Here is an 18,247-nt window from a genome sequence, read left to right as displayed (position 1 = left end):
GGAGGGGTTAAGATGAACTAAAGCAGGCCAATAACTGTCTGGTTTAATATAACGAAAGCTGCCAAGGCAGTAAAAGGCAATTAATTCCTAATTTAATTCTTGCAGCTACAGCATAACGGAAAAGCAATGATATATCTACAGATAGTAGGTATTTGTCTAACTTAATTAACCACCAACAGCCTGAGATTAGATTGCCAGGTGTGATCACACAAATATACTTGGAGCAAGTAATAAATGACAAACATGATGTTTCCTTAAAACAAATAAAAACTGGTATATGTGAGCTAAGGAAAACCTTCCAAGAACCGGCAAAATGACTGAGTAAAGGGGGTGCTCCATGCCAAGGGAGATGCAAACCTTAAGTGTGAAGCACTGTTTGAAGTGGAGAGTCACATTGCCACTTGGCAGGGAAAAAGCAGTATCATTTGTCAAGAATGTTATAGGCATTTTTATGGTAACTCATAATACAGTATTTAAGCACTGTTTGAAAACAGATGTAGGTTAGATTATACATGACACTTGTGCCACTGTGGAGTATAAGGCATACTGCCACTTTTTCTGTTTCCTGCACAAAGGTTGGACACAGTAATAGTTCTTCCAATTGAGGAAATACTGGAACTATTCTCTCTTAGCACTCACTGGTTCATCTCTCCTCAAAACTGAGAAGAGGAATGGCCATATACACACTCTCTGCTGTATGCCAAGAAGCTCAGACATAGACTAACTTCTGGATGGGATAGCATCTTAGAGCCCCCATAACTCCACACTGCCTCAGTTTGGGCTAGAAATGTAGTGATAAAATCGGTCTCAATCTGTGGATGGTAAAAGCAGCTGGTGCTGGGCCTTTGTTCCTAACCTGTGTACTATGTCATTTCAGCAGTCATGTCCCACTTTACTGTTTGATTCCAAGTGCAGTTCCATCCTTATCTTAAGGCAATCTATATTCTGTACTACTACTTACTCAATCATACGTTACACTTTCCCTGTTCTAGCTATCTCATTGACAGTATGAGTATGTGTAGGTGGGCTGGAGCAGGAAATGAAGGGACAGCTGGCCCAACGTAAGCCCTGGTTTGATGTTGTTATAATAACTGCTTGGAAGGTAGAATGCAGATTAGTAAAACAGAAGCCAAATAGTTACACTTGATATAAGCAGCTACGTGGTCCAGGTGACATCTGATCTGCCAGTACTTCACTTGCAAGTGAAACTTGAGTTACTTTAGAAATAACAAGATCTGAAATGGTTTGAAAAGTATCTAGTAGAGCGAGCGATAAAGAACTATTCCATACTTGCACTCCAAACAATCCCAGTCCATTTGAGTAGTTTTTTCCCCAGGTTCATACTTTCAGTTTTTGGCGATACTGTAAGTAAAAGTGCCAGAATACCACAAGCAATGTGATTCACATATCATTTATGACCAACTCTGAAAGAGTAAGTACCGGACAATGAGAAAGCCTATTCTCCTGATGAGAGTGGCTTCAACAAGTTCTGCCCAAGTCACAACTTTTATTTTTATTGTTCGTATGGCAGTAGCATAGGTCCTGTTTTAGAGATGGGAAAACTGATGTCAGGTAAGTCACTTACAGTGTGTGCATCAGTGAGTCAGTGGCACATGTAGGAACACAAACCAGGTGTCCCAACTCCTACTTCTCATCTCTATTAGACCACTATTTGCATGTTGCTAGACATTTCTATAAAGGAAATACACACTGGACCTAGGACTTACAACTATTATAATTAATCTTGGTCATCACACTTGATCACAGAATTGTAGGGCTGGAAGGGACCTCACAAAGTCATCAAATCCAGCCCCCTGCACTGAGCCAGGACCAAGTTCGCAGGTGCACCTTTAATATTATCTCCTTGAGAAACTGCCAGCTCTCCTGAACTCCTTTTTGCCTTAGATTGTCTTCCCATGGGATCTTACCTACCAGTTATCTAAGTCTTCTGAAGTCCTTTGTCCTTATTCTGCTGCTCTCACTCCTTCCTTTCCCTAGAATCATAAAATCTATCATTTCATGATCACTTTGACCCAAATTGCCTTCCACCTTCAGACTCACTACCAACTTTTCCCTGTTGGTCAGAATCAAGTTTGAAATGGCTGTCCCCTGGTTACTTCCTCCACATTCTGAAACAAAAGCTGTTCCCGATGCACTCTTATGGGAAATTTGGTGTTTTTTTTCATATTACTTTTCCAGCAGATGCTTGATTGTTATCTATTGCCACAAACAACAATGGATTGTTATCTATAACAATTTCCTGGGTTAACATCCCCATCTGGAAGTGAGTTATGAGCTATTGGTACTCAAACCTTCACTGATGTTTCTTTTGACTTCAAGGAAATTATTTTGCTTTCACTTCAGGAGTTCAGCCGGACATTTTTCTTATATCAACAGCTACGTTTTAATGTATGCCTGCAATTAGTCCATGCTGCATCACAACAACTTCTGCTTTATTTTCAGGTTTTCCCCTTTATCCATTTCATGTGTCGTTAAGTCCAGTGTCAATTTCTTGTGTCACACTCCTCATATATTAAAGGGGCTTCACTCGACCACAGCACGGCCACAGATTGATTTAGTAACTTGATACTACCCTCTATACCTTTCTATGGCCTAGCTCCCTCTTATGTTTCACTGCCTTGATTCTAAGATAGTTACTTGTGCTGCTTTCAGGAAGCGATTTTCCATTACTTTTTCTTTGCAATTTTGCTCTATGTGCATCTTGCTATCACCAGACTCCCAGAGTTATTGTTAAAATTAATATCTAACAACTATGCTAGTTTCATCTAGCTTGTTGATGGTCTTTTTGTTATGGACAAAACACCTTGACTTGATGAAGGCTGCTATTTGCAGAGTTTCTGTGCTATTCTGAATAAATTATGCTCCTAAAATTAACTAAGTATGTGCTAATTGCATGGACATAGCAGGTTTACAGTTTCATGGACTGATTTTCACTGCATTAGAAACACTACCTTTTCAAGTTTCAGAGTAACAGCCGTGTTAGTCTGTATTCGCAAAAAGAAAAGGAGTACTTGTGGCACCTTAGAGACTAACCAATTTATTTGAGCAAGGAGGTATTGTTTCATATTCTCTGTGTGTATATAAAGTCTGCTGCAGTTTCCACGGTATGTTATTTGAGCAAGGAGGTATTGTTTCATATTCTCTGTGTGTATATAAAGTCTGCTGCAGTTTCCACGGTATGCATCCGATGAAGTGAGCTGTAGCTCACGAAAGCTCATGCTCAAATAAATTGGTTAGTCTCTAAGGTGCCACAAGTACTCCTTTTCTTTTTACCTTTTCAAGCTTCATGACAAAGCAGCATTTTAGAGCAGATGATCCACAAGTAATTAAGGCAAGTAGCATTTCTACTCAGGGGTTTAGAAAGCTCAAAGCCAGTAATACTCTCAGTTGATTGGCTTTAAGTCATTTAGGCTTCTATCATGCTACATCTTTCTGCCACGTAAAAATCCATTTTTTTTTAATCAGGCAATGTGGACAGTAAAACGTTTTGTTAAGATAGTCTTTTAAAATCTGATTAGACAAAATTATTCCACATCCTCAGTGCTGGCACAATGGTGCTAGCAGCTATTTCTAAAAATGGTTTTCTAATAGGAAAAATAGAGGTATAAATGCACTCAGACTTCACTCTGGATTGACTACAGCTTATTTTACACAGTACTTATGGGTTAAAAACAAAGGTAAAAAAGGCTTCTTACACAGATGATTTCTAGGTCACTGTCTTCTTTTTTAATTTTGGCAATTTCAGATTTCTCCAGAAACATTTGTTGGCTCTCATGAGGCACCTGCAATAAGGTATTAGAATTGGAATCAACAAGTTTAGAATTAGTTTTAGCATGCCAACAGCAGAGATGTTGAAGCACACCACATCACTCAGGATTAAGAGTAAAATAATGCTCCAGGATGTTACATCTATTCTAACAGTGTGGCAACCTGCACATTTCTGAAATCTTAGCATTATTTAATAACTGGGCATTACTGCTTTTGCCTTCTGCTTTTTAGGTAAAAATACCCAGAACATGCATTTTTTTTTATTTCTACATTTCCGTGAGATGCACCAAAGGGCTGAACTATCCACAGTTCAAATCTGGTTCTGTTTCTAGGGGCAAATTTTCAAGAGGGCAGTGTCCATTTTGCAGGTGCCATTTCCACTTGTAAAATTTGTACTTGTGACTGAATTGTGTGCGCAAATCTGGATACTTGCACCCTTACCTACCCAGCTGCAAGTTGAAATACACATTTGCACCTGCCATTCATTGTGTGCTATTTGCACCTGTCAAAAAGTATGCCAGTCATCAGTCTTCTGAATATTTGCCCCTGAATTTAATCCTGGCATTAAAATTACAGTGTACAATATTCAAATCAGCATACACGAGCCAGCTGTCTTTTCACACTCAGTTTATGACCAGGAGACATTTAGCACCAAGAATGATCATACCACATTAAACCAATAATCCACCTAAAAGTGTATGCCAGCCTCAACAGTCATTTCTGCCAGAGGAAGGCAAACAATACTGGGCCCTAATGGTCAAATGAGCAATACTACCCTATTGGGTGTGATTGGAATAGAGGGAGGGGACGTGGGGAAAGTGACTTTTTCCTGACCTTTGCAAGTGTTCAGTTTATGCCCTGAAGTATGAGGGCTGATCGCACAAGTGCATTTTTATTCTATCCAGTTTAACTGCTGATGTTATTATTAGTCTTACTTACTGCTTTTAGATGTTTTATTTCTTCCAGTTGCTACAAAGAAATACCAGGCAAGCTGAACTGTAACAGGTGTTACCACTATACTATTTTCAAAGCTGCATAAACCTTTCCATTCTAATCCCTCATTTTCAGTCACTTAATTGTCCCAAATATTCACCTTTTGGAATGAGATTCTACAGGGTCAGTCTCTGTGCAAAGGGGGGTGGAGGGGGTTGTGTGTGTGTCTGTGGGGAGTTCTAGTCTGAGCAAAAATAATACAAACATTTTGCATTTTTCAGGAGATAGAAAAGACTGTCCCATTTTAAACAATTCTTGTGATTTTTGAAAAAAATCAAGTGTAAAAGTGCTAAGGGATAGCAAGCTGAAATTTGGTATAGAGGCAGCCCCAACTGAGAACGAGAAAAACAACAACTAATAGAACTTTATGGGAACAAGATAATTAGTAATCTCTCCTCAAAGGCAAGACTTATAATATCAAGGTAAGAGGCTATAACCAGACCCAAGAAACAAGATTCCTGAGTTCACTGCCAGGCTCAGATCACTTACATGTTAGTACAATGAATAAATACAAAATACTCGTACTTCATCATCATCTATGAACGGAGAGATGACAAGAAATGCTTACATGTTACAGCATACGATATCCTTCTGCTAAATCTAAGTATTTTATGTACGCTCTCCTTCAACATATTAGGCACAGTCCCTGCCCTCAAGAGTTTCTATTGTAACTCATATTTAAAGCAAGCATGGTTTAGTACTTTTTGGGGTTCCATTTCACATTCCCTAGTGCTAGATGTTATTATACCTGCTCTTTGACAGTCTCTCTACTTAATCCTTAATTGTTTACAAAGTAAGATCTTTGGGGAAGGAACTGTCTACTTTTGTGTTTGTACAATGTCCAATACAATGGGGCCCTATCCTGGGTTGGTTCCCTAGGCACTCAACACAATTGGCAATAATGCTTAATAACAGTACGTAGAACTTTTAAGGTAGTCTATAAACACAGAGGCAGATGTACTTTCATGTGGTCATTGCACCATTCCTTTCCATGCGTTCTTGCAAACTAAACTTATGCCTCACTGGTCACGGAAAGCCAGTTAACAAGGGCTGCAATTCTCAAAGCAACTGCAAAGATTTTAATGAAAGTTCATGAATTTTTTTTTAAATAGTATTCGCCCTTTCTTAATTTTTTTCTTATTGGAACTGCACCTTCCAAGTTGATAAATACGCAGTATAAATCAAACTAATAAGCAAACTACTTTAGGAAGGAGATCAGAAACAAAGAAATAAAGTGGTACTAAACCAGTGAAACTTGGTGATGCTTCTCCAATAGGGAAACAGGAGGTATGTGTCGTTCTTGAGGTCTTGCTTTCTTCTGGGAAGTAGCCCTGTGCTCTGAAATATCCCGTCTTTTAGGACCTCTTTTTTGCACGTGTTGTTTTCTGCTACAGTTATCCAAACATGAAGATGACGGAGCTGGCTCTCTATGGAAAGCATTTCTTTGACTCACTGTTTTCTGAACATTTTCATTTTTCTTAAAGAAAGGAAACTGTCAGTTATGTCAAAGTAACCACTTCTCTTTTGGTTGGGTCATTTAACAAGAACGCTCAAACTATTTTACCTCATAACTCTTGAATTTCCACAAAGTTTGACCTTACTAAAAGCCTGATCCAGAAACCACAGAAGCCAATGGAAAAATTCCCATTAACTTCAAATGGGCTTTGGATCAGACTCTTCATGTGTTAGCAGACTTCTTCTGCAAGATGAAACACCACTTCATTTGAAGGACAAAATTCTGACATGTACTGGTCTGAAGTAAATTAGTGTGTGTGGACTATCTTTAATTCCTTTCCTGCCTCTGCTAGCTCACAATGGAAAATAGTTATCCAAAGAGTTTAGTTACTCACATCTATTAAGAGTGTTCCACTGCTGTCTCCACACTGAGCAACTGTGTGTGGTTGGATTAAACGAGATTCCTATAAAAATAAATGTAAACACATGAAATTCAGACGTTTACAGTAACTTATGCCTGTCACAAAATCAGTAAAGACTCACTAATGGACTGTTCTTACCAGCTTACATGTTCACTGTGAACGCTTGAGTTTAATATCTTTAATACTCCCACTACTGTAGTAGCGGGAAGCATTCACCACAGAAATAAGTCATAAATAACCTCTTTAAATACTTCTTCCTCTCCCAACCTTATGAAAGTCAACTCACCTTCTGGCATCTGCTCTATGTAGAATGAAGATTTCTGGGGCATCTTTAGCTAAGGAGTTTTATAGAAATCTGATTCTGTTATGTTTCAGGAAGGTAGCAGAGGCTTTTGAAGAGGTGTGTTTATTTAGAAAAAAAGGGAGGGGGATTAAGCATCGTTAACTCCCAATTCCATTCCCCAACACCAAGTCACCACAGCACACTGAAATAAAGCAAGTCTTTATAAAGGTCTGGTTTATTGGTTAGAAATTCCCACCACAGAACCTAGTGGTCAGAATTCAAATTCAAAAACCCCCAACACCTCTGTGCTAGCTAGCCAAATGGACCAAAAAATGAATATAACTTCTATTTTCAGGGGCTACCCAAGTAGACTCCTCAAGTTTCTTGAGCAAAATGGAGAGCCGTTCCCCAAGCAGCCCCTGTTCTTCACAGGCTGATCAGTTATGCAGTGAATTTCCTCTCTAATCAGATACAACAGAATACCAAGAAACAGGCTCAGAATGCTATGTACTCCACAGTAAGCCTGACTTGACTTCAGTGGCCAGGCGCTTCACTAACCGTACTCTGGCGGAAATTCTATAAGCATCACAGCAGATTCAGATAAATAAAAAAAATGAGGAGTGAGGCAGCAGGGAATTGTGCAATAAGTCTATTTGCCGGTGGTTGTTATTTTTAGGGCAGTCAATTAATCGCAGTTAAATCACGTGATTAACTCAAAAAATTAATTGTGATTACAAAAATTAATTGCGATTAACGACAGTTTTAATCGCACTGTTAGACAGAATACCAACTAAAACTTATTAAATATTTTTGATGTTTTTCTACATTTTCCTGTATATTGTATTCTGTGTTGTAATTGAAATCAAAGTGTATATTATTTTTATTACAAATATTTGCACTATAAAAATGATAAACAAAAGAAATGGTATTTTTCAATTCACCTCAAACAAGTACTGTAATGCAATCTCTTTGTTGTGAAAGCGCAACTTACAAATATAGATTTTTTTTTTGTTACATAACTTCACTCAAAAACAAAACAATATAAGGTATTGACATGCCAGATATGCTAAACATTCATATGCCCCTTCATGCTTCGGCCACCATTCCAGAGGACATGTTTCCATGCTGATGACGCTCATTAAAAAAATAATGCATTAATTAAATTTGTGGCTGAACTCCTTGGGGGAGAATTGTATGTCCCCTGCTCTGTTTTACCCGCATTCTGCCATATATTTCATGTTATAGCAGCCTTGGATGATGACCCAGCACGTTGTTCATTTTAAGAACACTTTTACTGCAGATTTGACAAAACGCAAAGAAGGTACCAATGTGAGATTTCTAAAGATAGCTACAGCACTCGACCCAAGGTTTAAGAATCTGAAGTACCTTCCAAAATCTGAGAGGGACAAGGTGTGGAGCATGCTTTCAGAAGTCTTAAAAGAGCAACACTCCAATGCAGAAACTACAGAACCTGAACCACCAAAAAAGAAAATCAACGTTATTCTGGTGTCATCTGACTCAGATAATGAAAATGAACATGTGTCGGTCTGCACTTTGGATCATTATCGTTGCTTTGGATCGTTATCGAGCAGAACCTGTCATCAGCATGGACGCATGTCAGGAATGGTGGTTGAAGCATGAAGGGACAGATGAATCTTCAGCACATGTGGCATATAAATATCTTGTGACACCGGCTACAACAGTGCCATGAGAACACCTGTTCTCACTTTCAGGTGACACTGTAAACAAGAAGCGGGCAGTATTATCTCCTGCAAATGTAAACAAACTTGTTTGCCTGAGCAGTTGGCTGAACAAGAAGTAGAACAGAACGGACTTGCAAGCTCTAAAATTTTACATTGTTTTATTTTTGAGTGCAGGTTTTTTTGTACATAATTCTACATTTGTAAGTTCAACTTTCATGATAAAGAGACTGCACTACAGTACTTGTACTAGGTGAATTGAAAAATACTATTTCTTTTGTTTTTTTACAGTGCAAATACTTGTAAACAAAAATAAATAAAGTGAGAACTGTATACTTTGTATTCTGTGTTGTAATTGAAATCAATATATTTGAAAATGTAGAAAACACCCAAAATATTTAAATAAATGGTATTCTAGTATTAACAGTGCGATTAATTGTGATTATTTTTTTTGAATCGCACGATTAAATTTTTTAATCATTTGACTGCCTTAGTTATTTTGTTTAAGTTACCAGCAGGTAGCTAGTTAAGAATGAGGAGGTTTATATTGCCATCCTCAAATTAGAGTTAGTGGATGAAAGGGGCATTTATATTGCCATCCTCAAATTAGACCTACTACATACCACTTAGATCAGGGGTTCACAAACTTGGTTTGCGGATTGTTCTGGGTAAGCCACTGGCAGGCCGCGAGATGCTTTGTTTGCCTGAGCATCTGCAGGTATGGCCACTCGCAGCTCCCAGTGGCCACGGTTAGCCGTTCCTGGCCAATGGGAGCTGCGGAAAGCGGCGCAGGCCGGGCCACTGCTTCCCACAGCTCCCATTGGCCGGGAACAGCTAACCGCGGCCACTGGGACCTGCGGGTGACTGTACCTGCAGATGCTCAGGCAAACAAAGCATCTTGCGGCCTGCCAGTGGCTTACCCAGAACAAGCCACGAACTAAGTTTGGGAACCCCTGACTTAGATGAAAGAGGCATTTCACACCTCTCAGAGCAATTGTTTCAGATTGACTGCACACTCAGAGCACGACTGATTTCCACTCGGTTAATATTTAAGTCCTTTTGTGCCCCCACTGAACACAGAAATATATTTGAATGTAAGCTTAGATTATGTAGCACAGTTTGGCAGCTGGGGTGAATTCAGCAGCCACAGTTTGGTAGTAACTTATCTTGTGCCTCTTTGAGAACTAGTAGACAGTTAAGTACATATATTACTGTACAATATGCTATGCAACCTTGAGAAATTTAGTAAAGCACTGGTGACAAATATTTCAATCCCCTGCAATGTCTTTGGGGAATCACTGTTTGAAATTTATGAATGGTTTCATGTATGACAGTTCTACTCCCTAGGGGAGGGTTACCACAGCTTCTCCAGGGAGAAGGAAGAGGAGCAGGAGGGAGAGAGTATGAGTGTGAGTATGTGTGTAGAGGGCAGGGGGTTACTCATCCTGGGACTGAAGACAACTCCCGAGAAGTTCCACTCCCTGGGGTGTCTTGCATGTACTCATTCAAACTGGATTTTCCAAAGACCAAAAGACAAAGAAAGGGCTTTGGGTATAAAAGGCTGAGCCTAACCTGACTCAGGGCCTTCTTTTTGACTCAGTAGATGAACAGGACCTTTGGTTCTAAGGGTACTCCCACCCTTGCTGAAGGTTTGGAAGGGATGTTTCCTACCAGACACCCCATGTGAAGATGGGGGATTTTTGGTATGTTAACTAAATATGTAGGAACTTTCTTTAACCAATTTTGTGTGTGTGTGTGTGTGTGTGTGTGGTGCTTTTTGCTCTCATAATAAATGAGTTTTATTAGAAGAGCTGTGTGGTCAAAGGTAAAAACATTGTGCTTGGAGAGAAAACAACACACAGATGCTGGCCTTGAGGCAGACTTCCTTGCTGGGGACATCACAATGCATGGCAGGGGGCTGTACAGCCTTAAAATCCCTTGTCAGCAGGAAGGGAGATGTGAGTCGCCACCCAAGAGAAGTGCTGGCTGGGAGCCCGCAAGGGACCACAGAGGAAAAATACAGGTGCAGTTACTCTGAAACTGTGACAGCAATATTGCACAAAGAGTACATGTTGGCATACAAATGGTTCACCAGTACATGCTTCAATTACAGATGTAACGTAACAGCAGTCTGAATAGACAAATCCTTCCTCTTCTTTCAATACGGGGCAATTTGGGGCAGCGATACATCTCATTTAATATTCTGCATTTAAGTATCTAGGTCCACATTTCTGTCCTCAGTACCACTGGCATAAAACTGGAGCAACTCCATTAAAATCAATGGACTGATCCTGGATTCTCATTGCTGTAGCTAAACAATAATATCCAACCCATGGAACTTAAGAATACTGAAAAATAACGACTGTAGCCGTGAGGCATTTTAATTGGTTATAAAGCAGTGATTTTCACAAAATGTACTTTGACCAAAATATTTTGTAACTTTCTTGATAGACTGTAGATATGCCTTCTTACATAAACTTGTCACCTGGAGGAGTATGGCCTGAAATTCATGTGTGTTTAGTTAAGCAACAACAGTTTTAAAAATGATTCAAAATTGATTTCCAATGCTAAACAAATTTAGTATCACATAAGACAACAACACTACAGCATGCAAAGATTAGCTATTTTGTCGTTAAAATGTTCTGTTTCCTTCAGTACAAAAGTTACCATTACACTCTGGAAACATTAAAGGTTTGGCAAGTTCTCTTGTCCACCTTCCTGAAACCTAAGTGTAAGACTAAATGCTTTATTTTGTTTGGAAAGGTCCTTAAGTTCAGCACATGCACAATGAATGCTGGCTCCTGTCTGCCTGCTGAGAGTCCCCAAAGATGCTACTCCCTCTGTAACAGCTCAGAGAAAGGAAAAAAAAACACGGGACTCAATATTTATGCTGATCCTTACCAGCACTTACAATTTTTTCAAGAAAAATGATAGCATTAAGTTGTCACAATAAAATGTATGCACCTTTTTGTAAAACGTGCAGGATGTATGCACAGCTAGAGCGATAGACAATATGCATTCAGGTAGGGAAGAGAATGTTTTACTGACCTGCTGGAGTTCTTTGAAGGTATTACCACCAAGATAAAGGCAAATTCAGTGGATGTACTTACACTTAGATTTTCAAAAGGCATTTGACAAGGGATAGCAATCAAAGATAAGGAAAGAAAAACAGGAGGTACAATACAGTGCTGGATCAAAAACGCTGTCTGAAGAAGAGGAGAAAAAACACATAGCTGGAAGCTTTTCAATTTGGCAAGACACGAGTCAAGCTCCCCCTTACTCACGAGCCTCTGCAGGGTCAGTTCTAAGAACTGATGAAAGTCTGTCCACATACAAGAGACCAGTAGTTCACCGTAAGAGCACTGACATTTAGCATTTTACTGTAATTAGCGTTACCATAGTATAGCGAATACTTGTATTACTGCAATAACACTAGTTACATTCCAATGCTAAACCTCAGCATTTCTATGGCAGCCTGTGCATACCATCAATTAACTGGATAATTGTCCTGGAAACAAGTTCTCTAGGTTTGCAGAAGATACTAAAAATAAGAGCAAATTGTAACCAATCAAAGCTAATTATTGTGGAAAAATTATTGAAATCTCTTAGCATACAGCAGTGGTTTCAGAGGCAAGCAAGGTGTTAAATGGTGTTCTGTCCCTTTGCTACTACAAAGCAAGCAACAACATTGCCTATATATGAGACAGTTTTACTTCATCTTTGATCATTACAGGTAATCTTACATAGGATCTTTCTTGAAGAAGGTGTGGAAAAATTCAGTTTTGGAGTAGAAGACAGCAGGGAAAAAGGAAACTGGGCTGACCTAACTACAGGTGTTCTAAGATATCAAAAGTAATGGTGGAAGATTTCTGAAATCAAATTGTGGAGTATGTTCTCACTGCATGGAATCACTTCAGCAGAATCAGGCAAACTTATGAATGAGTAACTAGGGACAAAAACTACAGCGATGATAATAAATGAATTTCAGAGGCATTTAGGATTCATTTCTAGAGTATAGGACTAAGATATAAAAGACTCGGTGCTCAAAAATATGGTGAGCAAGCTGAGAAATGGCTGTTAGTTGTCTGAATAGGGTTATTTTTTGGAAAAGTTATTGCTAACATCAAGAGTTTGCTTTCTGCCTTCAGAAACACCCAACTCAAAATGAGTTGTTCCCTTGGAGCCAGGCATTGGTGTTTGGCTGTATTCCCAAATGAAGGATTTGTCTGCATGCTGATTGTGACCAGCTCTGTTCAACAACTGATGTAGGTAGTGTAAAACAAGCTAGTCACACTATGAAAATATTTTGACCATACTCCACTGATTTCGCCTCCTACAGGAAACAAACAAGTCCCCAATATTTACTAGCACCTTAAAAAGGACAACAATGTTTATATACACTCCAATTTGAGAGGCTTATTTTTTAATCTGGAAATCAAGCTATTTATCCTTTTAGTACCCAGTAAATATTAAGTCTACCAAAAGGTACCAGTATTTCTGGAGTTTATGGACTGTGGATATTTAAATTCCCAGACAGAACTTGGTAATGAAGATTGCAGCAGCATCCTAATGTCTATTAGAAAATAAATGATAAAGCAAAACAAATTATGCAATTCTCACCTCTGAAGACAATATCAATTACATATCACTTTGCTTACCGACTAATAGAATTTAATTTCACTTCATGTGATGTATTTCAGAAAAAACAAAATTCAACTCACAATTTGATAGTTACTAAACCAAAGTTAATCAAAATGGTTTTCACTTAATTAATAATTCCAACTATCACTGAAAAATACTGCCATGGAACATGTTCTTTCTGCTTTTCTCCTCATTCTTTCAAAAAACAAAAAACATAACACACCAAGAATGTTTAATTTTTAGATTCATATTGAGTTAGATGGAACTTTCCCTAAGACAAACCCCAGACAGTTCAGAAGAAAACAGTATAAGCTTCAGGTAACAGCTCACCTGGGACTGCAAGTTTTCCAGCTTCCTTTGATGTCGCTGAATTGAATCTATGAGGAGTTTTTCTTTGTCATTTGGTGACAGTGATAGTCTGTTCAAAGTGCCCAAAGGTATGGAGGGTAAACGTTCTGGTCTATTACACCTACAATATGGTTTCAATCGATATAAGAGAAAAATGAGTGAAAAGGAATACGTGCTCTGTCATCTTGTATTGTCTTGAATTCTCTTCAGTGGTTCAAAATACAGTACTGCCCTCCAAAGTGACTAAAAGAGGCATCATCTTACAGAATAGAATTGTTCTCTGAATATATGCCACATCATTTCTGTCAATTTCAGTGAAAAGATTAGCTTTACTCCTTTTGACTCTCGTTAGTTCTGGGGTGCAAACACCGATTAAAGGAAGAAACTGGTTTCTATTCCTTCTTGTGCACCAGAATTACTTATGACTCAGTCAGATATGCCTGTGCAATGTGCTAATTGCACAGGGGCCACCAAGGCCTGCTCTACACCCGTGGTTCTCAAGTAGGAGTCCGGAGCCTCCTGGGGGCAGAATTCAGGGGGGCTGCCAAACAGGGCCAGTTTTAGACTTGCTGGGGCCCATGGCAGAAAGCTGAAGCCCCGCTGTGTGGGGCTGAAGCCGCAGGGTTCTAAGCCCTGCCAGCTAGGGCTGAAGTCGAAGCCTGAGCAACTTAGTTTTTCGGGGACCCTGTGGCGTGGGGCCCCGGGAAATTGCTCTGCGTTTATGCTGGCCCTGGCTTTTATGTGCAGAAAAACAGTGTTGTGGCACTGGTGGGTCATGGAGTTTTTATAGCATGTTGGGCGGGTTCTCAAAGGAAAGGGTTGAGAACCCCTGCTCTGAACTACACAGTTAAGTCGACGTAAGCTGCCTTGCATCAAACCAGCTGTAGATGCGTCTTCACTTAAATCGGACTCCCACCCATGTAAGTGCCGCATGTAATTAGACTGATGCAGCATCAGTGTAGACACTGCATTACTTACATTGACTGTCACTGGCTTTCAGGGGTCGTCGCACAGTGCCCCTCACTGATGACACAATCAATGCAAGCATTCCTGGTGAGGACGCGCATTGCTGACCCAAGGAGCAAAGCGTGTGCACATGCACAAGTGATTTAATAACTGCGGTGGCTGTATGCCGACAAAAGTTAGGTCGACATAATTCTGTAGTGTAGACATGGCCTGAGAGCCCAGTTTTGCCCACAGAACCTTGACAGTGTGATAAAGATGGAACCAAGCTTGACTGTGTGGAGTGTGCCAGACAGACTCTGATTTAGATTAGATGCGAGTGACCCCAAAATGTCCCTTCTCCCAATGACTGAATTCATCATTAAAGCAGGGATAGGTGTAGAGAAGGAGTGTGCCTTCAGTGGCAAGTGTCTGAAGTAGCAGAGCTGATATACATACTACCTGCCACTTACTGCAGTTAACAAGGTTAGATACACCCCCATTATTCTGCCTGTCTTCTCTAATATAATGATCACAAAAGTAAAGTTTCACATGGTATTTGCTTTTGCAAATATTTCTATAGCATGTATGCTTTACTTTTTGCATTTGTTTTATTACTCTGGCTTCAAGGGAGATGCCTAATAAATGGTAATTCATTATTAATATGCTGATCAGTGATATAGTATTGCTAATCAAAAGCTTACTTGTTTTCCAGAGGGCCTGGGATCATTTCACAGGTCCAGATTCCACGGTGGTCTTTGTTTTCGATATCAGTGGATGATGACAGAACCCGCCATTTAAGGCAGATATCTAATTAAGTAGTTAGAAGAACATTACTACATCACAGCAAGTATAAAAATAACCCTTCCCCCCTCCCCCATTTATTGTGCTAATGTGATTAATGGGATTCAACATGCAGCTTTGACAGTCTCATTTTCCCTCTGTCTACTAAAGGCTCTCTGAAGCTGTCAGAATTTTGACAGATTAAGAGAAATTCCAGCAAATGGCAGCCACAAAAAAAAAAAAAAAAAAAAAAAAAAAGGCAACATGCAACACAAATGTTGCCTTTCCCTATTCCTCCAAAGTTCAGCTGCCCCAAGTTTCAGGACAGGCAGTGTACAGTTCTGAACATCATGACCCATCAAAGATAGAAATGGGTGATTCTACCAACCCGAACCTCTATTAGAAAGTCGGGAACCAAGCTCACATTCTATGGCACAATGTTTCTAACCCCACTAAAACAGAAGATACAGGCCTTGAAATAACTTTCAGAGGCTTCTAAGATGAATTAGTTATAATTCCTCTCCCTCTGAGGGCAACCCAGTTAGTTGGACTCGTGTTAGCAAAGGAATCACCATGTATAATTTCACTTTTTACATACAGTTTGGCAGATACTCTGCTTACTACTGTAACTTTAGATCATTAGTGAACACTGTCCAACACTGTCATTTATTTTGGTGTTATTTCTACCCCGGGAACACTTGTTTTTGAACACTTTCCAAAAGGTAGCTCATCATACTGCAGTAGGCATTTGGAAAATATGAAGTGCTGCAATACCTGTTGGAGAAGACCTAATCTAATTTGGGTTTGAAAGCCTTATTATTAGGATTAAGTACTAAGAAAAGGTGAGGAGTATATTTTCTGAATAGTGGTAGTTATTGTGCCAACTATATTAGAGCAACTAAAGTTTCACTGATTTCTAGACCAGGATCAGCATTTTGAAATATTTACGGATCAGTTAACCAGTACAAATGCTTTCAAGATGTCACACTATATCTAACAATGACAAGTCATGAAATATTATATGTTAAATAAGTTACTGCTGTCTTGCTCGCCCCATCCCTGCTCTTACCTTGCCTCTCTCTTCTATTCTGACATGAATTTAGCAAGCAGATCTGACAAATTTGCTAAATGCTTTGTGTGTCTAAGTAATAAACTCCAGACTGCTTTGAAATGCAGTGGGCTTCTCCCAAAACGGTGGATTACAACTGTATTGAAGTGGGACGGGAAGACAAGATTGATGTGATTTCCAACAAGCAGCATGCATTGACACGGCTGGAAATGAATACTGTATATAGTACTGGAAAGTTGAACTTTCCAGCTGTCCAGTGATCAATGGCAAGTGTTAGTGAGTCCTGATGATTCAAAGTATATCACAAGTTCTTCTGTGTGTGTGTGTGGGGGGGGGGGGGATGTTTTTTGTCACTGAGCCAGGACTAAACAGCAAATCCTGGACTTCATACTGGTTCAAGTTTTTGTTACACTAGAATAGCTTCAGAATCTTAAATGTACAGAAGTACCCTAATGGGTAATTTAAAAACAATGTTTTCCATCCATGTTTTTTACTTGACATTAAAGTTTTAACTGGTGTTTCTGAAATAAATTTTAAATTTTTCTCATATGCTATAAATTCAAGAGCCAATTTAAATGTCATATTCTGTGCTCACAGTGTTATGACTAGCAGTTTCCTTTCTGGGAGCAGACAACTTAATGTAGGGAACACTTTATTTCTGTGACACTGATGTGGGAGAATTTACTTACTGGGCTTTTTCATGAAAAGGCCTTTTATTAAACTTCTGACTCAGAACTGCAGGAACAGGAGCTCAAAGCTACTTAGTAGGATAACAAAGCACTGTAATATTTAATTATACTGTGATCAATTGAAACGCGAGATCAATTTCATACTAGGATACTACAGGCATAGAAAGCCATCTGTAAACTCAAATTTTGCCATAGGAAGTGGGAAGCTCAGAATATAATTCAAAAGTTAAAAAAGCAAGGTCTCTCTACAAAGATAATGTTGGTAAAAAGCAAGGAACAAATTAACAAACTGAAAAAACATCAAATTAAAACTGCCAAGGTTGAGGTTTGATCTTGTCCTGATGCAGAGCAATAAAGAACCCAACCTTGCATTGGAGACAGGTGCATAGCTGGGAAACACTGAAACAGCTTCACACAAAAACATGTTATGTAAAGACAATTTGTAAAAGGAGTTTGGCAAATTAATTTTAAACAATGGTTAACTAATCAATTAAAAGCCAAAGCTGTGCTCCACTTCTGCAGTCCTTTACCAATAATCTTTTCACTCTGCAGCATATCAAACCATTCAGTAGTTTGCTGGCAGCCTTTAAATAGGATGTGATGAAACATACAGAAAGTGGAACATGCACAGTTATAAAAAAAAGATGTGAATGAATTTTGTTAAGGGAGAGATGGAAAATGAAAAACAGGGGCTATAAGGGGATCTTCTGAAGAAAGAAGCACATGAAAGCATAGCAGTATAGTGTCAAATGCCGGGGAAAGCTGGGATTAAGGTGTTTCAATTTAAAGGCCTTTTTATTATCCTATTAAATACTCTCCTTATTTCTCCTTTTATGTATTCAATTATATAAACTTACCACACTGAACCAGGGCAGGAATTTCCACTGCACGTCTTCTCTTATACTGAATTGCATCTGAGGGTTTCTCCAACCATTTGTCACTTAGATATCCAAACTCATTCCAGAATGAAGTTACTCCTTTCTGACCTAAAGAAGTTTTTATATAATTTTCAGTGGCAGAAGAATGAGTTTAAATGTAAACTACAAAATTAGTTAAAGAATGTGCTTTGCTAATACTGGGGGACCAGTAGCTTTTAAGAGAAGTTGCAAGCAGGTATGAAGGTAGTACAAGAT

General features: G+C 39.1%; 1 protein-coding gene across 1 annotated transcript in view; it reads right to left on the bottom strand.

Moving 5' to 3' along the window:
* The window catches only part of MORC1 (MORC family CW-type zinc finger 1), a 96,397-nt gene that overhangs the window by 32,967 nt on the left and 45,183 nt on the right, over positions 1-18,247 (bottom strand). Inside the window, exons 15-20 of the mRNA XM_048839400.2 lie at positions 17,972-18,100; positions 15,278-15,383; positions 13,614-13,752; positions 6,633-6,701; positions 6,029-6,259; positions 3,717-3,803 (exon numbers count right to left, since the gene is read on the bottom strand). Coding sequence (XP_048695357.2) covers positions 3,717-3,803; positions 6,029-6,259; positions 6,633-6,701; positions 13,614-13,752; positions 15,278-15,383; positions 17,972-18,100 — 761 coding nt within the window. The remainder of the gene's footprint in view (positions 1-3,716; positions 3,804-6,028; positions 6,260-6,632; positions 6,702-13,613; positions 13,753-15,277; positions 15,384-17,971; positions 18,101-18,247) is intronic.

Source organism: Caretta caretta, chromosome 1, assembly GCF_965140235.1.
Source record: "Caretta caretta isolate rCarCar2 chromosome 1, rCarCar1.hap1, whole genome shotgun sequence".
Classification (NCBI taxonomy): Eukaryota; Metazoa; Chordata; order Testudines; family Cheloniidae; genus Caretta; species Caretta caretta.
Note: the sequence above shows the minus strand (reverse complement) of the source record. Positions and strands in the feature narration are given on the sequence as shown.